Here is a 25,455-nt window from a genome sequence, read left to right on the forward strand (position 1 = left end):
GTTGAAAATCTGTCAGTCGGGTTCTATGGCACGTAAGGCTTCTTTTTTTTTAAGAGTTGGGGACAAAGTTCATGGAAGTTCCTCGAACGACGCAGTTCTCACGTAGCTCTCTCTTGTCAAAATTATCCTGATTCTTGCCCAATATCTTATTGTCTCGCCAGACAACTAGTCTTATATTTCCTAATTAGCTGCGAATGTTTATCTGTGTGAGTGAATCAGAAGTGCGCTAGTTAGAAACGTGGTACGACTCAGAAGATAAGTCCAAAGTAAGTCGACGTCTTAACCTGGATATTAATATATAACTTAAAATATCTTAGTTATTTAACTTTTACTTAACTTAGTCAGGTCAGTAAAAATAGGCGAAGTGTCAGGGTTCTACAATACATGGTTCCTATTGATGATTTATTTAAATGAGTAGCTGATTAGCTGGTCAGCTAACCCAAACCTGAAAAAAATTAGCTAGTTTTTAAAAACAGTATAAAACATATTCTACTTTATACATTATCAATTTAACTTATTTGTTGGGCATCGAAATTAAGTAGGAGGATGACTATCTTATGATGAACAGCAATTTCATGTCTTAATTATGTAAGTTTTTTTAATTATATATATATATACACACACACACATATTCTCTATGTGTTATAATATATTGTATATAACTTCAGAAATGTTATATTCCTGTTAACTGCAGCTTAAACTTAAAACAATATGAAATGCACGTAGCATATCTGCTAATGATGAAAATACTTAAATGCACATTGACTCACTAGATAAGTTGACGAATCTGAAGGTTTTTTTAAATTCTGTCATTTGCTATACATGATCTTTTATGAAAAAGACTTTAAACCCAAGACAAATACAGTGCTTTACAGCCAGGGCACTGTACTGTAGTACATTAAAAAAGATAAAATGTCACAACTGTCGACACGCTGTACACAACATACTTGTTTATTTGAGAGTGTTGTTGCTTTTTCTGAAGCATGGGCAGCGGCTGCGCACAATCGCTTTACTTCATCGCTCTGCCTGATCTGAGGAAGCTGTGCTGTGTCTACCTGTCTCTACCGAATGAAGACGGCGATGAAGGCGCCCAAAGAAACCATCAAGTGAAGATGTGCCGGTCAGGCATTTTAAGATGATATTTCAGTCAGCTGCGGTCAGCAGCGCCGATGCTGAAAGATGTTCCTCTTTCAGGGAACTTGTTCTGATGCATGCTGACATCATAGCATCTCCTGCACTGGGCTCTTTTCAGGAGATCGTTGTAGTAATGGGGGTAAGTGTTAACCTGTAATCTGCTTTACCTTTAGGCATTCAGTTCCCAACCGTCCAAATATTGACCGTGCAGTTTAAAAGGGTGGAGGTGGTTTGGTTAAATATTCCCTCTGATGCAGATCTGCGGCCGTGTCCATGCTAATTACATGCTTTGCTTAATTAACAAAACCACCTATGTATAAATTAGATGTATAAATTACATTGTGTAAATTAAAATATTATGGGGTGGAAGTTAGGTGATGAGCTGCAAAAACGCATATAAATATATTCATATACGCTCTTACTTTGCTGAGACAAGAAGAAGGAAATTTGGAATAGTTATAATCTTAAAATAGGGTCTTAAGTATAATTATCTGGAGTGTCTTCTTATGCTTTGGTCTAGTTGAATAAGCTTTATTAGTTTTTTTTATGGGTTCACCACAGCGGCAGAATATTTTATTTTTATTTTTTATGGGAGCTTTTTTTTGTGGTTCATGCAAGGACAATAATTTCCACAGACTTGCGTGCCCGTCACCTAGCATTTGTGGAATGTTTCATATGAAATCATGCCAATCGGCACGCAAGGTAAAGTGTGCTGCGTGCAAGCATATAAGTGTGTGTGTGTGTGTGTGCGTTTCCGTGTGAATGTGCACGATTCCAAGCGAGATGGTTAAGGTGCATTTCAGACATTCCACCACCTCCTTCCCTGAGTGAGATATGAACGGAGGAAAGGAAAGAAAGGAACAGGAGGTGTTAACTGCTGTGCTCTTTATATGTGCCGCACCCAGAATGTTGCAGTAACTCAAGTTGAAGCGGAAGGGGTTGAGTTGCTCAATTATTAACCATGTCACGATTGTGTAATAGTCTATTGCTTTGTGCCTGTTACTCAGAGCTGAAATAGCAGCTGAAGAACTCAACGTTATTTGTTTTTGTGTAGCTGACAATGATCTCAAATGCAGCTTCATATACCCATAAAAATATATATTAAATTTATTGTGTGTAAATTGTCTCTTAGATAACCTTTTACAAGAGGGGAATCATCCAGGCCTATGCTCAGAGCCACAGTGTGCAGGTCAGAGGTCGCCTTGACCATGGTGGTGTTATCATGGCACTGAGAGTTTTTTTGTGTACATATTATTATGTTATACATTATATCCCTGCTTTTTCATGCATATACTTTGTTTTCTTTTCATTTTGTGTGAATAAAGCATTTCGCTTTCAGATTTTCTGTGAATTAATTTTTTTAATTGTTGATGTTCTTGAGATTAGATGGGTTCTCCTCAAACAGTCTTGCCAGGCACTCTTCAGACCTGCCTGTCGTACTCACTCACAGTTCGACTGGCCCCTGACTGGAACAAAGCTGGCCGGTTCCTTATTGCAGGTACAGTGGACATGCATTTAGCACTTACTGCTCATTGGTTGCCTCTTTCACTCTGTGGCACTTGGTTTGACAGGGAATGTGGCAGGGCACTAAATTGTAAAAATATTGAAAAAAATGGCCCAATATTATACTAATGATATCATTGTGTAACATTTATATATTATTAAATATATTTTCACCCATCTAGTAGTAATATTCTGGGGTGATCACCATGGTTGTTGCTATAAGTTAATTATCATGATCATTAGTATCATAATTTAATTTTACACAAATCTTTTTTACTACCATATCTATTCAAAAATGATGGTAGAACCTTAAGAACTCATAAAAGTAATTTTAGAAGTGACATTTAGAAGAAATAAAGAAGTCGCAACACTACTAAGTGGTGAGTAACACTGAAACACTATTATAAGATTGCCGTGAACTGCTTTCATTTGCGATCATTGTTCCAAAAATCTATAGTTCTATGACTATTTTCATTCTGTCTCTGGAAGTAAATGTGTTTTTTAATATGTAAAAGACTTCTAATTTGACTATTTAGCAAATATGAAATTTGCTTTTGAATCTCAAAGACTGCTTTAAGGATGAGGTTGTAAACTACTTACAAATGACCCTGCGGATTTTGCAGTTTGTCTTTGCCTTTTTATCTTTTTTGGCTCAGAGTTTGCGATCAACAGGGTACTGTAAATACTGACTTAAACCCAAAGGGAGATTTATTTCATGAATAGTCAGCAAAATACATTTGAATCCTGCCCTAAGTTCTGTGTCTGCCTAGCTAAATATTTTCATTCCATCACTACTACACCTAAGCCAATAGGTGTAACATAAATATCTAGACTGGATGAGGCACGTGAGAACTGGGTTGGAAGTGACTGGTTTTGAACATGTCCTTTTGTCCTGAGCTGATGTTGTATGGCAGACAAATAAACCAAACTGAACACCAGCCCTGTAAGATAATATATTAATGTGCCTGGCTGTCATATCGTGCTGCCACCAATCCACTTAACCATAACACATCTCACACCTACCTGTAGGGTGATTTTTTGTCTAATATTTGTGCTCTTTGGACCCTCTCCATGTTGAAATGATGGTGTTAACATTTTAAACATTAAAAAGGTTGGTCTGTTTTGGACTTGTGGCCTTCAAGCATTAACTGTGCTGGGGACAGTTGCTGTGGCCTTCATCTGAAGGTTGTTTTACAGGTCTGGCCTGATTTAACTGTTTTGGGCAATGCTTCATCTAAAATAGCATGCAATTTTTTGGTCTGATTTCTGGTTTGCTTCATCTTAATAGATTAGCATTTTTTTCTTTTAGGTAACAGTTTCAATATGTTCAACAAATTATTAATTTTATCAGGAGGTTGACTTTGTCCATGGGTACTTTGACCACTGGCAGTAAGACACTGACTTGTTGCACTGTGGCCTTTGTTGATACGTAGCTCCCAAAGACTGGGTTATTAAGACCTGCAATGAGAAATTGGTGTTAACACACACTTCTAGTAGATCATGTTTTTAAAAAATTCTATTTTTACACAAAAAATGAAACTCCATAGAGGCTAACAAACTCCATACAAAGTGACTACACAACTTTAGGATATAGGATTAATACACACAGAACATGGTATCTAACTCTCTTTCTATTGACACTTCTTAACCACCTAAACTAATTAATGTTATTTTACTATACCTGCAATAGTTATTTATTACTTTGTTAGAGTTATTTCAAGATTACATTGAACTAATACTATACTTATATTCTTTAAAACTGCCGCATATCGTTATTTTCTCTTATTACATTGAGCATGTTTTTAGAATTTTTTTTCTTTTCTTTTGTAGGAAAGGATTTTCTCTCTGTGTCTGGGAAGCTAAATGCCATTGGTAAGTTTCAGAAGTGAATATCTAGAATCAGTTAATAACAGCATTCACATTCATTCACACTCTTTTTATTGTCATTCCTACCCACTTTGAGCATTTAACTGACTGACATGACTTTTACAGATTAAAGGGCGTGCCATGATTGTTTAAGCGATAACACATTGCCCTTTGACACACACTAAATTTCTTTCTAGCACAAGGTTCAGAAAGATCAAAAGTTACAGTAATCATGTGTTGAGCTTTTTATGACCTGCTGTATTATTAATGAGTTGTATAGTTACAAACGATGCCCTGGTCTAGGTTTATCAAGGCTGGTAGTGATGTGGGTGCTGCGAGTAGCCTAGGAAAGCCAAATCATGCAAAAAAGTTTGACAAAGGTTTATTTACAATATTTACAATATATACATAGGTGTCACAATAGGTGCAGACATACTATGGGCGGGGGGACAAGCCGTCGTACCGGGAGAGGACACTGGACGAGCTGGGGAGGAGGACCAGAGGCGTTTGGTCGTTGAGGGAGAGACTGGCGGGGAATGAGGATGGGGAGGAAGCAGTGGACACGCTGCAGCGCAGCGGGGAGTGAGTTCGGGCAGGCTCAAGGTCAGGGGCAGGCAGAGGTCATGGCCAGGAAGCTCCAGTCAGGGTTATTTCGTGGTTTCAAGGGGGTCAGGCAATTCTCGAAGTCGTGGGCAGGCGAAGGTCGTATTTCCTGGATCAAAGTAGCTTGGGTGTGAGTGAGGGAGCTAGCGGCTCTGGTGAGCAATCTCATTCAAAGAGCAGGCATGTCTCCTCGGGGTTATCTCACTTTTATACTCGCCGCCGCCCGCTTCCATTTCCTCTTCCGGGTCATTGTCTCCCAGGCTGGTCCGGCGCCCTCTGGAGGGTTGGAGGCGCATTGGCCATGACAATATGTGAAACCACCGTGGTGGGGAACGTGGATGTCACTAAAACAAAGAAAGGAACAATAACGTCTAGCTCTACAAAACCCCTAATCTAACTGTTCTTCACACCCTAGCTGACTATCTGAGCCACCAAAACGTTCATGGGTTGGCTCCCACCCAATACTACTAGGGTGTCAAATAGAGACTTACCTACCTTTTTCCCTGCACATGGGCTTCACACACAAGTCCACAGTAATGGACTTCTGGAGCTGTTTGCAGTTTATTAGGTTATTTAAAGAATCAATAAACTTTACAAGGTTATATAAAGTTTATGAAAATACTGTATCTTACGGTATCATCCAAACTCCTACCTGAATGAAGACATTCATGCTGGTGACATAATTTGCACTGAATGTGGACTTGTTGTCTGTGAACAAACTGTGGATGTGCATAATGAGATCTCAAAACATTGTGTATGAATAATAGGGAAAAAAGCCAAAAGAAGTTGAATATCTTATTCGTAAACAGTTTGGTGTTACAAGAGATGTTAAGGAAATGGCTTAATTCATCAATATAAATAAAGACATTACAGATGCAAATAACCCACGCCCGACTCATGGAGGTAATGACGACTCCTCCTCGAACCGTCAATTTATCGTGGTGGAGGAGTTTGAGAGGCCTAAAGATCCTAGGAGCTGTGTTGTCTGGGGGCACTTGGTGCCCCTTGTAGGGTCCCCCATGACAAATTGGTCCTTGGTAAAGGGTGAGACAAAGAACGGTTCAGAAGACCTTTAATGGCAGAAAGAACAAAGAGCAAGGCACATGGCTCTGGAACCCAAGTCCTTGAGAGAGGTTGGACACTCTCCTTTGTTGGAGTTGCACCATGAGAGGCGGAGGGATGGGGTTGGCTTTTTGTTAAACACAAGACTCTCAGCCTGTGCATTGGGGTTTACCCTGGTGGACGAGACAGTAGCTTCCCTGCGCCTTCGGATCGGGGAACGGGTCCTGATGTTGTTTGCGCTTATCTGCCAAATAGCAGCTCAGAGCACACCCACCCTTTTTGGTGTCCCTGGGAGGAGTGCTAGATAGAGCTTCGACTGGGGACTCCATTGTCCTGCTGGGGGACTTCAATGCTTACGTGGGCAATGACAGCATGACCTAGAGGTGCGTGATTGGGAGGAACGGCCCGCCAGATCTGAACTCGAGTGGTGTTTTGTTATTGGACTTCTGTGCAAGCCGCAGTTTGGCCATAACGAACACCATGTTTGAACATAAGGATGCCCATCGGCAGCCTAGGTCGCATGTTGGTGATTGACTTTGTAGTCATATCATCTGATCTCCGTCCATATGACTCTTTTGCCTATCCTGAAGAGGCTTGGAATTCAGGGCTCGGCATGGCAGTGGTTTGCTTCCTACCTTGATGAGCAATCTTACCAAGTGACTTGGAAAGGATCCACCTCTGCCTCACGTAGACTCTCAAGGCTCAGTGCTAGGTCTTCTCCTTTTCTCCCTCTACAAGATATCACTTGGTGAGATCATTTCCTCACATGAATTATCCTACCACTGCTATGCCGACGACACAACTCATCTACTCTTTTCCTCACTCTGATCTACATGCTGCTTCCAAAATCTATGCATGTCTAACCGACATCTCACATTGAATCACCTCAAACTAAATCCCACCAAAACTGAACTAATATTCATTCCAGCAGATTCTTCACCACATCAGGATCTTGTTATTTACCTGGAAAACTCACAGCTCTCTCCTTCTACAACAGCCCGCAACCTTGGAGTAACAATAGACAACCAACTCTCTTTCTCAACTCACATCAGCAATCTTTCCCGCTCATGTAGATTCCTTCTCTACAATATCAGACGAATCCGTACTTATTTGTCAACACAGGCCACAGCCCTTATAACACGTCACACTACACCTCGTAAACTCCGAGCCTCCAGTACTGCTCGCCTGGTCCCCCCATCGCTAAAGGTAAAAGGAAGACATTCATCTAGACTCTTCTCAGTCTTGGCCCCTTGGTGGTGGAATGAACTTCCCCTTGAGGTCAGAACAGCTCAGTCACTGAATATTTTCAAACGGCAGCTCAAGACCTTCCCATTTAGAGAATATTTAGATTAACTTGTAACCTTCTTATTGTCTAACTTATTTATAGAATCTACAACAGAGTGAATAAAAAGATTCTATTCATCGTTGGAGGTCATACTGAACCAGTACTGATCACTTCATTGATGGTAACTTGAAAGCACATGGAAGCACATGGAAAGACATGGTAAGTCACTCTGGATTAGGGCGTCTGCCAAATGCCTTAAATGTAAATGTAAAAATGTTTTGGACAGTCGTGTGAAGAGAGGAGCAGCGCTGTCAACTGATCACCGCCTGGTGGTGAGTTGGATCAGATGGCAGGGGAATATGCCACGTAGACCTGGCATACCCAAACGTATAGTGAGTGTCTGCTGGGAACGCCTGGCAGAAGATCCTGTCAAGATGGTCTTCAATTCCCACCTCCAGCAGAGCTTTGACCGCGTCCCGAGAGCAGTGGGGGATATTGAGTCTGAATGGACCTTGTTCCACTCTGCAATTGTTTAGGCGGCTGTTGCTAGGTGGCCGGTGCCAGACGTGGCGGTGGCAGTCGCCAAGGCAAAATCTTGGGTGTGGGAGAAGTTTGGTGAGGCCATGGAGAAAGACTACCGATTCTGGCAAACCATCCGACGCCTCAGGAGAGGAAGGCAGCAACTCACTCACACTGTTTACAGTGGGGATGTGGAGCTGCTGATGTCGACTGGGGATATAGTCAATGACAATGTCATTGTTGACAGTGACACTGTAGCAGTACCACTTGTAAGGGACCCCATTTAAAAAATGCTACCAATGCTAAAACTAGCATTCAATGCATTCCAATGGGGAATTGACTCTGTTTGAGCGTTAATAGCTCAGCCACACCCACTCTGATTGCTTATAAAAGTAATAGCACACCTCTTTACTTGACTTTACTTACTTTACTGTACTTGGCAGACGCTTTTATCCAAAGCGACTTACAAGAGGAAGACACCAGCAGTTTCCATAGATTTTGAGTAACAAAACTAAGAGCCCTGATAAGGCCTAACTTGTCAAGAATAGAACATGCTCACACCTCACACAATAAAGTACAAATTATTGATGTATAGCTTGCCGGCGTGCGTGCTTCGGTATGATCGGCATTAAGTGCCGAAAAAGTGACTGAAATAAAAATAAATAAACTCGAAACCAAAATTCCATGGAAATTTTGATGGGCCTGTCGGGGCATTGGTCGCAGCAGCAGGCGTGGCCTCCAAAGCTGGTGTCAGCTGTGAAGCAGATGGTATAACTACAGTAGTCGATGGAACAGGCGGTCACATGACTTTAAGTGATGTTTGGAACATGTAAAAAAACATGTTAGTATGCTAATGCTAGCACAATAATGTCAAAAATGTTGACAGGGCCTGGCCAAGATGCGTCACGTGAAATTCATATCCAATAGGCTATTACCAACCCACACATTAAATTTGGTGACATTTTGAGAATTTTGAAAAATTTGCATGTTAGCATGTGGTCTTAATGATGTGGCTGATGGAGCAGGCATTCCTTATAAAGTGGCCGAAATACTGGGCATTCCTAATAAAGTCGTCACAGGATCAGGTCGAAGGATCGGGTGTTCCTAATAAAGCGGACGAAGGATCGGTCGCTCCTAATAATGTGGCCAAAAGTCTGGGTGTGCCTAATAAAGTGGCCGAAAGAGCAGGCGGTCTTAATAATGTGGCTGATTCAGCAGGCATCCTGCCTGGTGGCTGGTTGTGCGGTTTTGTGGTCTTTGCGTGAAGGCCTTGAATGTAACACATGTTCTTTTTTGCATTTTTTCAAGTTTTCCGGGATTTTCTGGGTTTTCCAAAAGAGATATAGATAAATACACACAGAAGAAATATATGTCGACACACACAGCCAATATTACACACAATATCTGACAAATTGGTCCTTGCAATATTCCAGAAAGAAGAATTCTGATCAACAAAAAAAGCACTAATTTATTACTAAATTTAAGTAATAAATTGTAGTGACTACACATGAAATGCAAGTTCATGAAAGTTAATATCAATATCTGTATTTAACACACAGTTTGCTGATGTTACATTTAAAGAAATCATTGAACAATCTATTAGCAATCACTTCTAAAATGATTTTGTGTGCTTGAGGCATTTAAATGTAAGTCAGGCAATGAGAATAAAGCAGCTTTAAATGGTACCTATATAAAATCTAATTTTAGTCTGTGTTCATTTCTATGAAGCCAAAAGAGATTTCAAACTGTGTTATGATGCACAGCCTTTTGAGAGATTTGAGATTTAAGATTGAGTCCATAAGATGAAGCACTTTGACATTTGCTGTACTGAGCACACATGTAAACCTCATTAAGATTTCCTCAAGGGTCTGATCTGATCATTATGGGCAGGTCTGTAGTCTTGGCTATAAACATGTCAGGTTAATCAACATTCACTGCATTTGCTACCAAATTACAGTATGCCAAAAAAGGAATACACCCTCACATTTTTGTAAATATTTTATTGTATCTTTCTTTGGGACAACTCTGAAGATGTGACACTCATACAATGTAAAACAACAGTGTATAGCTTCTATAACAGTGTAAATTTGCTGTCTTCTAAAATAATTAAACACACAGCCTTTAAAGTCTATAGCACTGGCATCACCGTTATTTTCCAGCAGTACCTTTACTCTCTTGTAGATGTAGTTCACTAGTGCTTCACAGGTTGCCACTGGAATCCTCTTCCTCCTCCATGGTGACACCATTGAGCTGGTAGATGTACGAGACTTTGACTTTCTCCAACTTGTGTATGAGGATGACCTACAGATGCTCCAAAGGGTTTAGGCATGGAGACATGCTTGGCCAGTCCAGCGCCTTTACCTTCAGTTTCTTTATTAAGGCGATGGTCGACTTGGAGGTGAGTGTGGGGTTGTTATAATGTTTGAATACTGCCCTACGGCCCAGTCGCTCATGTCAGCAACTCTCTGTGAATGCTTTGCATAAGAAAATTGGTTTTCAACTGACGACTTTTGTTTGTATTCCACCGCAACGTTGCATGCCGTACAAAATACTGTAATGGAAGTGTGAGAGTGACGTTGGCGTCTAGAATAAATAGTTCCTGAGAAGCGGACATGGGTGGTTTGTTTTTTAGTTTTTTTTTTTTTTGTGACGAGTTACCAGCCCTGACATTGGACAATAACATTGGAAAGTAAATTCAGAAAGGAAATAAATTTCAGGAAGTAAAATAAAGTTTGAGTGACACAAAATGTACACAAATCTGCTGTGATAGGTCAAAATTTCGACAAAAGGGCAAAACACAAATAATTTGAGTAAATTGGCTGAATTTGCTGAGATTGCAACATCGCAAATGTAACAACCTTCCCTGACGTTCAGCGACCCTTCCCCAGTGCAGACCCCGCCCCTTTGCGATTTCCTTCTTTATATGAGGACCTTCGCCATGAGTACCTGTAATGTGTGTGTGGTCGATGGGCTGGTGTGGCCGCAGGGCAGACCCCGAGCAGCCCACGGCAGTGGTTTTAAAGCATTGTCAGTGTGGAGGTGTGACTGCAGGCTTTCTTTCATATTCCTGCAGTGTGGCCACTCAGTTGAGTTCGTCTAGTTTAAAAAAAATGTTTTTTGTTGAAAGCACCTGCGCCTGGGTCTTTCTGGAGGAACTGAATAATGTTAAATGGTTGAAGTTTAAGTTTCACATATATGACGCCCGAGTCACTTGCTACTGTGTTTTAAGTTTCTTGTTTGTTTAGGTTTGGTCATCTTGTCTGTTTTTCTGTTTGAACAGGAAATACTTGCTCTTTTCCCCTCCTCCATCCTTCCACCGCGTGGCATGATACCTGCTCCCCATTAGTGTAAACCTTGTGACACAAGAGAGGGAAAATGTCTAATTAGGCAAATTTTCACTTAGGTGTGTTGCCAGCGGTTTATCCATTAGGGGCTGTGTGTTTAGTTATCTTGAGGGGACAGCAGATTTACACTGTTATACAAGCGGTACACTGAGATACTGTAGTTTTTAACAATTAATATCAATATGTCAGTTTTCCATGGTGCTGGAAAGGAGGAGGAGCAATATATATTTTAAAAGTTTCAGAATATCATACAACATCTGAGTGATTGGCACATGTCAGAGTCCTGTTAAAGTCATTTGTGTGTATGTGTGTGTGTCTGATCCAGTCCGGTCTTTTGATTGGAATTTTTTATTGGCAGTGATGGAGCTCAGTGTTGCTGAGAGTCAGCTGTGTGTCAGTTTGGAAGCCAACACAGTCAGACTTCCTCCAGCTACGGTGAGCCCCCTCCATCAGAGAGACCCTGAAGCTAACTGAACATGCCTGCAGGCCAGGAATTTAATAGTTTAAAACTTGGCTCTTCTTGGAAAATGTTATCTAGGAAATACCAGCCTAGCAATTCTGGGGGAGTCCTCTCAAATTAAATGAACTGAAATCACCAGAACAATTTAATCAGTATGTGCTTTAAAACAATTAATGTACAGGATATTAGTTGGATATGTTTAAATTAGTGCAAAAAAGTTCACATATTATGCATTTAACTTGTGCTAGTGTCCATAATGTAACTGTGTATAGGCCCATTTTGCTTCAATAACTGAATAACAGTACCATTAAAAATGCATTTTAATAATGAGCTATTAACTTAATTATGCTAATTACATCTTATTCTTATTAAGACAGTTATTATCAGTATTAGTATTATTTGACAAATCATACATATTTTTAATAAATAGTACATTTATGTTCACCTGCCACTTAATTGAGTAATTTTCAATTTTTTTTTATCATGAAAATACCATACCTATAGTACACATAGAGAAATGGAATTTGTACACTGGGTACAAATGCTTGTTTCTGGGGCAGTACCCCTCATGAAGAAAAATAATGTACTTATTCTCACAGGTCCTTTTTTGTACCCTAGTCATCTGGGTACAAAGACACAATTGTGTATATGACTGTCATGACTGGAATTTAAAATTATATTTACATTTAAGTATGATGTAGTTGTGTGCAAAGGGCAGCACACTTGCATACTCTGTGTGTACAGAAATAAAAGAGAGAGAGAAAGTACAAAACTGTTTAGAATGACTGTTTAAGGTGTGTCTTAAACCAGCAAAGTTTTGATTTTAGCTGGCAGATTTTGAAATTCCCTACCCCACTGTGAATAACTTCCTGACTAAGGAACACGCTGTGATCGAAACCTCCATGCCTGGTAACTGGTGCTTCGTCCTTCCCAGGTGAGCTCTTATGTGAACAGTAAAGATTGCAGTGTTCACAATACTGTTGAGAAATATGTGGTATACATTGAAAAATATGGCCTGCTTCTCCAGCATGAAAAAAGGTCAGATTGTCCACATCAGCCACAGACTGCCCCCCGAGTGCCCATTCCGGTCCTATACAGAACTGAAGAAACACTGGCTGAGCCTGGTAAGGTTCTAAATTTCTCTTGCATTTGCCTTCTTCCCTTTGTTTGTATGACAATTATGGATGTGAAGAGGATGTATGTGGTGTGGTAAAAATGCCTCTGCATGAGCAGATGTGAACTGTCACCTAGTACAAACCCTAATGGGCAGTGTCATTACATCAGTACAAATCAGGCCATTTCACAACATCCATAGCACTTCAGATTCAGGTTGTTGTCATATTTGTTTACGTACAGAGACCTGTCATTGAGAGAGTAGACAAGAAATTGTACACAAAACAGAAATAACATGCTTAACATTTCATTGTCATTAATGAAGAATCTGTATTCTTTATTGTTCATTGACCTTTAATCAATGCACCGAACTACGTGAATATATGGATCCATTAACAGGTCCTAGGAATGTTAGAAACAATTATCAAAAAATGTGAGGTGCATGAGGTGTTAGAGGTAAATGTCACAATAGAAACTGAGTCTGTATTTCTTGAGTGTGCAAAAAATAACATTTACTCCCCTGTGCATGACAGTATGGGTACCAACTTCCCACGGTCAGTGAAGAAGGTGAGATTTACTGCAGTGTGTACTTCAGACCGGTCGGTGAGAGGCTGTTCACGTATCCTTGTTGAAAATTAGTACACCATGAATTACCCAAGAGGGGGGTGGGGTGGTGGTGCTCTAAAGGCCTCCACAGACTGCACATGTCCAGCGTGGCACTGTGCTCTGAATCCCATTTTTTTGTATGGGATGCACGCGCTGCACCCAGTAAAGCCAAAGTGATGCTCCGTGGTTGAACTTTGACCTCTGCATGTTGTGATGCATTAATACGGAACCAACAGAAACAAGGTGGAGCAGAGGCTGATTATACTAGTGATTATAAGTTGATTATGCGATTTGTTTAAATCAGATTTTTTTTGCATTAATCCGTGCAGATGACAATTAATTCATCCAATTAATTCTTCTTTCTTTTTGGATTTCCAGCTGTCCTGAGGAACCCTAAATAGTTTATTTACAAGGCTTCTACAGGAGTGTTGCCACGCAACCATTTCACATAAAACTAGTAAATTTGTAAATAGTAGATTCTTTATGCTTTCCTAAAAGCAGCCGAAACTGCTCATGTGAAAATGTGTTTCTCATTAAGGTAATGTGAAACTTTGTGTTTGTGTAGGCTGCAGTAACCTCATTGGGGGAAGGATAGTGAATTTCTTCCAGCTTGTGGAATAAATCATAAATTTACCTCCAGCTGGATCATTTCCCACAACGTACAGTATTGGGTGGAGGAAATGTTGAACATCAGCAGTGATCCATTACTTAATCTTATTTATTTTCATAAAGGCACACTTATAATCGCTCTTTGTGTCCTTTGAGACCCCATTATTAAATGTTATTGATTAGTCACATTAAAAATGCATCAGCCTGCTTCCCTTGACTCTGCTGTTTGTGAGGTACCCCCTGATCTGCATTCGAACCCAGCCAGTGCAGTGTTTCCCTCGAGTTAACCTGCAGGGGGTGCTGGGCTCATTTTTATCAAACCTGAGGGACAAGTTGGACAGTGTGTGTGGCTTTCCTGTCTGCATGACCAGCACACCATTTTACCACAACAGCAGCCTGAACAAACCTGCTGCACAGGTACATGGATCACAGATGCGTTTTTTTTAATTAATGACTTTCAGATGTGATCTGCAGATCATGATTAATATTCAATAGCTTTTCCACCAACTTCCAGATAATTTAGCCAAGCTCCGAACACAGTTTTGCCTTGTAAATCTTAGTACACATACTGTAATTTTATCTCACAGTACACTTATTTTACAGCTCCCTGTCTATTCACTTGTGCATATGTGTTAACAAACAATACTGTATATATATATATTTTTTTGTAACTGTGTGATGTTGACAGTATTTAGAGATTTAAAAATAGGATTCTGCATTGAGATAGTAGGTTTGTACACATCTGGTTCAGTGTTGCTCACAAATAGAAAATATTCAGGCCATACTAATATCCCAAATAATCATTCCTCTTAAAAATGGTTTCTCATGACCACTGCGAAAATATCAGGCCACTTTTAAGGATTAAGACCAATGATCTCATGGTGCTTCCTGCATTTTTCCCTGTGTCTAATCTCTCAATAACTGGATTATAGTCAGATAATCCTTGTGTATAACAAGATGATTCGAATACCTCAGAGACAAAAAAAAAAAGATCCAAGCAAAAATCAGACAAGTTGCATTTAATTTGTTCTTACATTAAAACTTTCTAGTACGTGTCAACAAATCACTTAGAATTTAAATAGAAAATACAATTCACGTACAATTCAAGTAGACATTTGTTTATTATACAGTAGTGGCCAGTTTTTGAGAAATACTGGTTTTCACAAAGTTTGCTGCTTCCGTTTTTTATTATGGCAATTTGCATATACTCCAGAATGTTATGAGGACTGATTAGTTGCAAAGGTCCCTCTTTGCCATTTCCACTGCATTTCAGCCCTGCCACAAAAGATCATTAGAGTGATCCTCTTGAGTTTGATTAGCAGACTGGATGCTTGAAATCATTGTTCTTCCTCTGTTAACCATGGTTACCTGCAAGGTAATCATTGTGCTGCATAAAAAGGGCTCCACAGGCAAGGATATTGCTGCTACTAAGATTGCACCTAAATCAACCATTTATCAGATCATCAAATATCAGAAAATCAAAAGGCTTCAGGGTGCCATAGAAAGTCCAGCAAGTGCCAGGAGCGTCTCCTAAAGACGATTTAGCTGCAGGGTCGGGGTGCCACCAGTGCAGAGCTTGCTTAGGAATGGTAGCAGGCAGGTGTGAGTGCATCTCAGTTTGCAGTGAGGCAAAGAGTTTTGGATGAAGGCCTGGTGTCAAGAAGGGCAGCAAGCATCCTGAGACCATTCATGTGTGGGGCTGCTTTTCACCCAAGGAAGTGGGCTCAACTCACGATTGGACTGCTGAGGACTGGTCATTTTTTCTGATGAAGACCCTTTCCAACTGTTTGGGGCATCTGGAGAAGAAAATGTGAGCGCAACTATCAGTCCTGTCTCGTGCCAACAGGAAAACACCCTGAGACCATTCATGTGTGGGGCTGCTTTTCATCCAAGGGGTGTGGGCTCAGCCACAAAGAACACAGCCATGAATGGAGAATGGTACCAAAACATCCTCCGACAGAAACTTCTCCCAACCATCCAAGAACAATTTGGTGAAGAACAATGTCTGTTTGGTGAAGAACAAATGTTTTCCAGCAAAATGGACCACTGTGCGATAAGTCCAAAATGATAACTAAGTGGCTCAGGGAACAAAACATTGAGATTTTCCAATTGAGAACTTGTGGTTAATCCTCAAGAGGCAGTTGGACAAACAAAAACACACAAATTCTGACCCTCTCCAAGCACTGATTATGAAGGAATGGGTTGCAATTTGTCAGAATTTGACCCAGAAGTTGACTGACAGCCTGCCCGGCAAATTGCAGAGATCTTGAATAAAAAGGTCCAACACTGCAAATATTGACTATTTGCATAAACCTGATGTAATTGTCAATAAAAGCCTTTAAAACTTATAAAATTATATAATTATCCTCATTAATGTACCCACAGCACCCCATATTTACATAAAAACACAGAATTGCTGTCATTTTTGCAGATTTATTAACAGTTTGCTAAAAACAAGATAGTGAGAAATAAGATTCTCTGGTCTGATGAGACCAAGACAGAACTTTTTGGCCTTAATTCTGTGGGGGTGTTTTGCAGCTGCATGGTCAGGATGACTTTGCAATCGAGGAAGAGATGAATGCGGCCAAGCACAGGGATATCCTGGACTAAAAACCTTCTCCAGACTGCTCAGGACCTCCGACTGGCCCGAAGGTTTACCTTTCAGTGACCCTAAGCACACAGCTAAAATTGTCACGCTGGCTGGACATGGCGAGGCAGTAGATCTTGTACGATGGCTGGACATGGTGATGAAGAAGGACGCATGCACATGACGTCACAAGCGGGTTTAATCCATGGTGAAAAGGAAGACATCCAGTAACAATGACCCGACGGTGGACAGAGCAGCTTTATACAATCAAACACAGGTGAAAACAATCAGGAAACTCTAACACAGGACGAACATGAAACTCTGGTCCAGGTCCCGGACCCAGAGTTACCCCTTCCGGACCGGATCACGACAGAGATAATGAATGAGTGGCTTCACAACAATTCAAAAGGGTGCTTCTACTAAAAACTGAGCAAAGGGTCTGAAAACTTTCTTTGTTAATAAATGTGCAAAATATCAACAATTCTGTGTTTTTCTGTCAATATGGGGTGCTGTGGGTACATTAATGAGAAAAAAAGGAATGAAAGGATTCTAGCATATTGCTGCAATATAACAAAGTGTGAAAATTGTATACTCTCTGTACCCACTGTATACATATAAATATTGCCTGGAAAACAACTACAGAATCTTCATTCTTATTTATCATTTTATTTGTCACATACAGTCATACACGGTATGCTTTAACGACTGCTATAGATGAAAAACACAGAACACTGTAATCCTCATAGGCGCACAACTTACATTAAAACAACAATATGAAAAAAAAAAGCAATAGGAAGTTGATGTTAACTCTTCTAATTTTCTTGATTGCAGAGTTGTGTTGATCCATATGTGAATGTGACCACCAAAAACTCCAGCAGACCTGTGTTGACCCAGATGCCCCGCGCTAGTTTCTCACAAAGTTCTTCCTTTGTGGAGGCATCACACCTGAAGTCCTCCCTTAGTCAGCCTGGAGCTCAGAGCTTCAGCAGCCAGTCTTTGGCCAATGAGAAGGACAGTGCCCACCCAAACCAGGCAAATTTATGGATGCCCCAGCACAGTGCCAGTGAGAAAAGCTTCATCTCGCCCTCCAGCTCAGTCAGCTGTCCTATAACCTCTCCTCTCTCCTCTTCCATCATCTTGCATAAGCAAAATCTTGCTAGGCTACATGGTCAGAAGCTGGTCCCCATCTTCAAAAACAAGACTTTGCCAAAACATGTCAACATCACTAAAATACTGGTGGAGAAACGGCTGCTACAGGCAGAGGAAAATCTGGGCAAGAGGCCCTCTCCCACTTTCTCCTGTCCTCCCTCCACATCATTTCCTCCTACTCGTCCTCTGGGGATTCCTCCTCTTTTCCCTCATTCTGTTTTGGAGGGGCTGTCTCTGCCCCTGTCTAAGAAACCCAAAGAGAATAATGCTGTTGATAATGGCACCACACAGGGTCTCTTCCATCATAGTCAAAACTTGGAGCCAGTAGAGGTCCCTGGCACATATCGGGTAAGTGTTGAATCATTAAAAATTAACATTAAACATTTTAAATAGTCATCAACATAAAATGGTTAAGATGGCAAGCATATCACTTAACTACACCTAACTACTTTTCTGATAATCACAAATGGAATGTTTCATATGATATAAAGATTATATAACCATATTTCGAATTGCATCAACTAAGGCTGTCAATTTCCTAAAACAATCACACATGTTGCAATAAATTATTTGTAATTAATGCTTAATGCAGATTTAAAATTATGACAAATTATGGGGAAGCGGCCCCGTAAACAGAAGGTTGCCGGTTCGATGATCTGGGCTATTTATTAATTACTAAAACTTTTTGCAGACCCTAAATTAAATGGAAATAATATTATATGCAAAATAAAATTAATTTAAAATTGGAATTTAATGATGCATTACTTCTGCATTATTTACTTATACACACAGAATATGTTTGCATCTGTTGTTTTTTACCTCATTTTTAACTCAGGGAGATGATTTTGCGGTCACACCAAAGAAGCCAAAGTGCAACATTCAAGACATAGATGTGGAGATGTACGCTAGGAGCAATCAGGTATTGTAAAACCCAAAGTTCATTTTCTTTGTGTTAATGTGCCCCGGAATAAATCATGATGCAAATAAAACAGCGTTATTCTTGCATTATAATCAAACACTCTCCAATTTCTCTGCTAAGCAGTTAGAATTTCAATCAAGTAAAGCTGACCTCAGTGCTCAACCTAATGCATTTTTTTAAATCAATTGAAAGTGATGATAATGTTCCAAAAGCCTTTGAATTATGGAATTGAGGCAATGGTACATCAAAATAATGGTGGTCCTTGTGTCCATAAAACAAATGGATTTCTCCACAGCCTTTTTCTTATGAAAATCCATTACACACTTGGCACAACTTATATTGCCCATTAAGATGGACAATAATCTTTATCGTGCTCTGATGAGGTGCTGGTTATTTGTGTGTTTTCAGCTGGGGAAAGTGAACATGACGACCCTGCAAGCTTGGCTCCGGAGCCGTGGCGTGGCTGTTCGTACTAAGGAAGTGAAGGAAGAACTGATGTCAAAGGTCATGAGGTGCCTGAATGAAGCTTGAGCAAGAGAGCCCTGACTACCTGGTGTGGAGTAATGAGTGTAAGGATATTCTTGTGAGAGGGTTCTGATTTATTCAACTTTCAACTTATTCAACTGTAGTTAAGTGTTGTTTTTTTCCACATTGTTTGCAGTTTATTGTTGTTGGATAGGAAAGAGAAACTGAGTTTTTTAGTTTTTAATCGCAGTTCTGTCAGTTCACGAGAATGGGCATAATAAAGCCGCTTACATTTGCTTTCATTCTTTGGCTGTTAACCTTCTGGTTTCTTGAGATCTTGAGAAAAACTGGAGCTGCAGTGCAGAGTTCCCCAGCTTGTCTGTGGAATTTCACTGGCAGGTTTGCCCTCCAGTGCCTGCATAGCTGTCCTACTGCAGAAGGAATATGAGATGGTGTTCCATGCTGCCATTGCAGAAAAATAATGCATGATGCAAGCGCTGTGGAAGGTGCCTTGTGGAGGCTTAATGAGCCCAGAGATGCCGCAGAGTGTGCAGCAGAGCACTCGGCACTCCACTGAAATGAAAATTGGTGGTGGGCGCTTTGATCACTACAGCTAAAGCTGCAAAAAGTGAGGTCTTTACATTCTAGAATAGGAACAGGCAGAACACTTTGTTTGTAGTTAGGGTTCTTACAAGCATGAGTGTTCTTTTCCTTACTCTGGATTCTTTTACTGTGTAAGAAGTGGTCTAATGTAAAACAGACTCTGTAATGTTCCTGTTCTTCAGACTGGGGAACTGTTAATCATTACAGCAGAAATGTGTCCTATCGTTTTATCTCCACAATTCTGACAGTGAAACATGGTTGCTGTAATTATTTGCTAATTAACAGATTCCCAGACGGCAAACCTTGGCACATATTCCCCCCATCAACTACCAGCAGACTAGTACTGCCGTTCATCTGAAGTGTTAATGCTTAATTTTAAGGGTTCTAAGGGGGAGAAAAGTAAACGGTATCAGGGCTCAGATGTTCATTCCGCTCTACATTCTGTAGTGTTTCGTTTATCTTCCCTGATTCAGGTTTCAGTTTTCCCAGCTTCAGCCTATAAATCTGTGTGAAGCAGCTGGTGAGCAAGTGAATATGTTTGATCTGAAAGTGTACTGTTATCCATTGTTCTAAACTGAAAGAAATGTCCTGACAGTGAATGTTAGAAATCCTATATTTAATTAAAATGCAGTGTCAGCCAGTTTGCCTGAAAATCCTTGTCTGTGTTTCCTGGCACACAGTGTGTGTGTGTGTGTGTGTGTGTGTGTGTGTGTGTGTGTGTGTGTGTGGGTGTGTGTGTGTGTGAGGGAGCAGCAGATGCTGGAGGGCAGGGCCACCCATTCCTCTGTGCAAGGCGTGCTGCATCACGCTCGTGTCTCTCCTCTGCCCCCTAAGCACCGTCACTGCCTTCTGATCACGTAACCTGTTCCTAATCTGTGGGCCGAGCGCATGACCTCTGACACGCTCACCAGGGCCGTAAACCCAGCATGTGTTTAACACGGGTTGGGCCTTTTATTTATGGGCTGTCAAACAACTAGCATAAATTGTATATAATTTTCCAATCACGACAAGTTATACTTTTTTGCAATAATTTACTGTAAATAACTAGTTTTAACACAGTTTCAGGATATTACGTTTTGTCATGGTTCCACCCACCAACTGGCAGAGGGTGCGCAGAAGAATTATCCAATCCACTGATCTACAAAGTAATTACCTAGCAACCATAAAAGCACCCCGCATTTATAGTTTTTCACTCATTTGTAGTCATGCTTTCTGAAACTGCTACTGGCCTACTTGCACTTGTAAAGCTCTTCTAATTATAATTTTTAAAATTTTGGATCATCTCTGGCTTCATCCATTTTGGATGGACTGGCAGGGCATTGACTTCTGCATTTCTCCATGCCCTCAAAGATTCCACTAAAGATGAAATGGTCAAACGTGACTTTTGCCAGGGGCTGGAGGGCATCATTTCACTGGCTACTAAATTAGACCACAGGCAGCAGAAACAGAGTATCACTTACAGTATCGTCTGCTCCTAAGTCCAAGTGTCTCTTTTGTGAACAGTCCTGAACGAATTCCTAATTAAATCTCATTAATCAAACACGCCTGTTTATGGTGATGTGCGATTTGCCTACTGACATCCAGTAGACTGTGCCTGATCAATGCATGAATGTTAATATTTAGATTTCTAATTATAAGACCTAAAGAAAACATGCATACATACCTACATATTCACGCACCATTACATAACTGATCAACCCTATTTTAATAAGTTCAATAAGAGTCAGCGTTTATAGGTGTAATTTGTTGTGATTGAAACACTTCAAAATATTTGAAAACCGATTTTTTTACTGGTAGTGTATATTACTTTAAACTCTGCTGTTTCTGATAATGATGGAGGAAACAGGAAATTCATCAGATTTTTGCAGATCATGTGTGGTCTGCAGCTTTGCATGGGAGTGGGTTTCGAGGCGACAGGACTAAAGGAATGTTATTCAGCATAGGTCAGCAGTTGGGAGATTATAGGGCAAAGTTTAAGATGCTGGCCAGAAGGGTTTGGCTGATTTCTTCAGCCAAACGATGCCCATATGTTTCTGTCAGTGCTTGTGACCTCTAACCTCAGCATGCTGAGTTTCACCCATCTCACATCTGGCAGCTTCCTGTCCCCTTCAACGTCTCTTTCATGGTGTCACTGGTGTTACCGATGCCTCTATGCATAGAAATATGTTTGTATTATGTTTTATGGCAACAGCACAGATACAACACAGGAAGTTCCAAAAATACAGTTAAAATTCTGCTGTTTGTGTCATAACCACTACTTCTGTCAAGGTAAACAGCCCACTTAATGCAAGTTATGGTTATGAAGATCACAGTAACAAACGCATTGTTTCATATAAAATTTAAACAATGTTGTTGAGCTGGACATAAGTATAAAGTCAAAGGGTTCACATCTACATACCTGTTTTTTATGTGAAATTATTTCTCTTTCCCAGAATGTATGATATTACGTTTGCATTATGTTTTATAAAAGTGAAGGATCCAGCTGATTGAGAGCTGTCATAAGTACAACTTCCTTATTCTGTATGATTTGAACCTGCTCCTGTCTGTACATTATGTTTGATTGGTATTATGCGCAAACATCAAGGACCAATTGCTCCCATAGAATTTACCAAACCAAACTAAGCATTGTCTCTTCAAGGAATAAAGGGCCATCAGAAGCAACAACACGTGTGATCATTGAGCTCATTTTTATTATCACTATGGTGTCAAAAGGCCAACAAATGGCCTGAGGTGCCATGACAGGAAAGTCTTTTTGGAGGTGGATGACCGCTTGTCATGGCCAACACACCTCCCACCCACCAGAGAGCGCCAGACCAGCCAGGGAGACAATGACCAGGAAGCAGAAATGAAAGCGGGCAGCGTCAAGTATAAAAGTCAGGTGACCCCAAGGAGATGCCACCCGCTCTTTGATTGAGATTCTTCACCAGAGACGCTAGCTCACTTACCCACGCCCAAATAATTGGACCCATGAACTACGACCTTTGCCTGCCCCCGACTTCGAGAATTGCCTGACCCCCTTGAAACCACGACGGAACTCCGAATTGAACTTCCTGGCCACGACTTCTGCCTGTCCCTGACCTTGAGCCTGCCTGCCCCTTGTATTAAGACGTGAATCCAATACCTTCCTGCCGCCCAAGATGTCCTCCTGTACAGTCCGCGCTCCCGGACCGTCCTGAAACCCGTCCTTTTCCGGTTCTCCTCTGACCCGGTACTCCCCACAGATCCAGAACTCACTCCCTGATGCGCTGCGGCGCGTCCACGGCTTCCTCCCCGTCCTCACTCCCCACCAGTCTCCCCCTCACAGACCAAACGCCTCCAGTCCTCCTCCCCAGCTCGTCCAGTGTCCTCTCCCTGTACGACGGCTTGTCACAGTATGTCTGCAAGTGCGTCACTGAATTCGCCCCGTGACACCGCTATATTTTCTATTTGGACAAAGCAAAAACATCAAAGGACAATCCTGATTGGTCTGTGGCAACCTTTTTGGGAGACAAATGCAGAGTATAAAAGAGGTCCTTTTGAAGGCTGCGGTCGCTTCTTTTTTCCTCCTCCCCCCTAGCTGCTGGACCTTTCTCTCTCCCCCTGTTTCTCCAGGTCCCTGCTTTCTCTCTCTCCCTTTAGCTCTTCTCTTTTCTTTAATTTGGGTAAAATCTTTTGGTAAAATCTTCATTGCTGGAATTTCCATTGTTCCTGTGTGTGTTTTTTTTACACACATCTGTAAATAAGTCCTTGATATCACAAAAGCTTTCACACTCACACTAAAAGTAAAAAAAAAAATCTAGGTGAAATTATAGATTAAAACACATTGGCACACACACAAAAAAGATTTCAATACTGTCAGGATCATCATGGAGAAGAGGAAGTCTTGAAAATGCTCTTTATCTCTGCAAGTCTCCGATAGTACCAGGGCAACTCCTGAAAATGGGAGGTGTGTTTCTGCTGCTCTGCACTGCTGTGCTCTCTTTCATGTGAACTCACATGGAGAAGATTTAAAACACAGACAGTGTGGACATTTATCCTCCTTGGTAGCTGTTGGAGTTGGAGTATTCCGGCTGTCGCGGAACACATTTATTTTGTATAATCAGCACACACAATAAATCTGGACCTCAAGGCCGCAGTGTTGTAATTTTCCTAGCTCCGGGCTAGTGGCCGGACAATGGGGTGGCTGTATTTGCACACCACTGGAGCAGAAAGGGTGGGCAGCGGGCAGACTCATGAGGAAGTCGAGCGCATCGAGCTGCGCCGTCGCGACAACATTCATCTCCACTTCCTGCCGTCTGGCCGGGAAAAGTGGTGCTTAATATGCGAAGCCCGTATCTCAGGTGATGCTCTGAATGATTTTTTCTGTGAATTCTGTGAGAGGCTTCGCCTTCAAAACATCCGTTTAGTTTATTTGTACTTTTTTGTTCTCATATCACCAACCTATTTGTTCTCAAGGACAGAGCCTGCAGTGCCTATAAACAGCTATTGGATTTGTTGTTATAGGTTGATGATGTTGGATGCAGGTTATCTGCATGTTTACAGAGGGTAAAAAGTGTTTATCATGTTCTTCTGGGAACGTCTCACCATTCCTCAGCACTTTCAGGGAATAGAAGCTTCTCAGTTTTCTCAAAGCAGTTACTACATGCTATTTGATTTCTTTTCTTTGCATTAAAACAATGTTTGCACGGCAAAGTTCTCTTTTCTTTCCCTCTCTGCAAAATCAGCAGTTTCACACCGACATGTTGGAACCAGACAGGCTCCTGGTGGTCATTGCCAGGGAGCAAAATGGACTATTGTGTCTCTGAACTCACTGAACTGGAGCACCAGTAAAACATGGGACAAATTCCACAATACAGAAATACAAAGAAAAAAAAAGAAATGAGGGAAGACATGAAACATTTACCCAGTGAAGGAACAACGCATGCCAGTCAGGCCAGAAGTTATTTCTTCTGGAATTAAACTATTAAAATAAAGCTAAAATAAAAGGCCAACCCACAATAAAATGTACTTATATTTAAATGTAAGAGGTAAATCTAAAATGATACAAATGGAAATTTGCATATACTCCACAACGTTATCAAGAGTGATCAGATGAGTTGCAAAGTCCCTATTTGCCATGAAAATAAACTTAAAAACTAAAAAAAAAAACATTTCTACTGCATTTCAGCCCTGCCACAAAAGGACCTGCTGAGATCATTACAGTGATCCTCTCGTTGAGGAGCACAAGGTTGGAGATCTTTCTGTCATGCTGATTAGGTTAGAACAGCAGACTGGATGCTATAAAAGGAGGGTAATGCTTGAAATCATTGTTCTTCCTCTGTAAACCATGGTTACCTGCAAGGAAACATGTGCAGTCATCATTGCACTGCATAAAAGGGCTTCACAGGCAAGTATATTGCACCTAAATCAACCATTTATCATATAATCAAAAACTTCAAGGAGAAGTGTTTTGAAGAAGGCTTCAGGGCGCCCAAGAAAGTCCAGCAAGTGCCAGGACCGTCTCCTAAAGAGGATTCAGCCACCAGTGCAGAGCTTGCTCAGGAATGGCAGCAGGCAGGTGTGAGGGCATCTGCATGCACAGTGAGGTGATGACTTTTGGAGGATGTCCTGTTGTCAAGAAGGGCATCAAATGAGCCACTTCTCTCCAAG

The 25,455-nt window shown here is 41.0% G+C and overlaps 1 protein-coding gene across 3 annotated transcripts; it reads left to right on the forward strand.

Moving 5' to 3' along the window:
• Nucleotides 1-66: 66 nt before the first annotated feature.
• c2h18orf63 (chromosome 2 C18orf63 homolog) lies at nt 67-20,598 on the forward strand. 3 transcript variants are annotated; one of them, XM_028966910.1, is made up of 14 exons: nt 67-266; nt 983-1,120; nt 1,195-1,273; nt 2,267-2,323; nt 2,521-2,632; nt 4,468-4,509; nt 11,675-11,751; nt 12,655-12,710; nt 12,804-12,900; nt 13,423-13,508; nt 14,338-14,521; nt 17,523-18,188; nt 18,676-18,759; nt 19,168-20,598. In XM_028966910.1, the coding sequence occupies exons 2-14, from the start codon at nt 984-986 to the stop codon at nt 19,288-19,290; spliced, it is 1,800 nt and encodes a 599-aa protein (XP_028822743.1). In that variant the 5' UTR covers nt 67-266; nt 983; the 3' UTR covers nt 19,291-20,598. The 3 variants fall into 3 exon arrangements, with proteins under 3 accessions (XP_028822743.1, XP_028822732.1, XP_028822737.1); XM_028966899.1 differs by having other exon boundaries at nt 12,604-12,710; nt 19,168-20,594; XM_028966904.1 differs by lacking the exon at nt 67-266 and adding an exon at nt 451-588 and having other exon boundaries at nt 12,604-12,710; nt 19,168-20,594.
• The last annotated feature ends 4,857 nt before the right edge of the window (nt 20,599-25,455 follow it).

Source organism: Denticeps clupeoides, chromosome 2 (assembly GCF_900700375.1).
Source record: "Denticeps clupeoides chromosome 2, fDenClu1.1, whole genome shotgun sequence".
Classification (NCBI taxonomy): domain Eukaryota; kingdom Metazoa; phylum Chordata; class Actinopteri; order Clupeiformes; family Denticipitidae; genus Denticeps; species Denticeps clupeoides.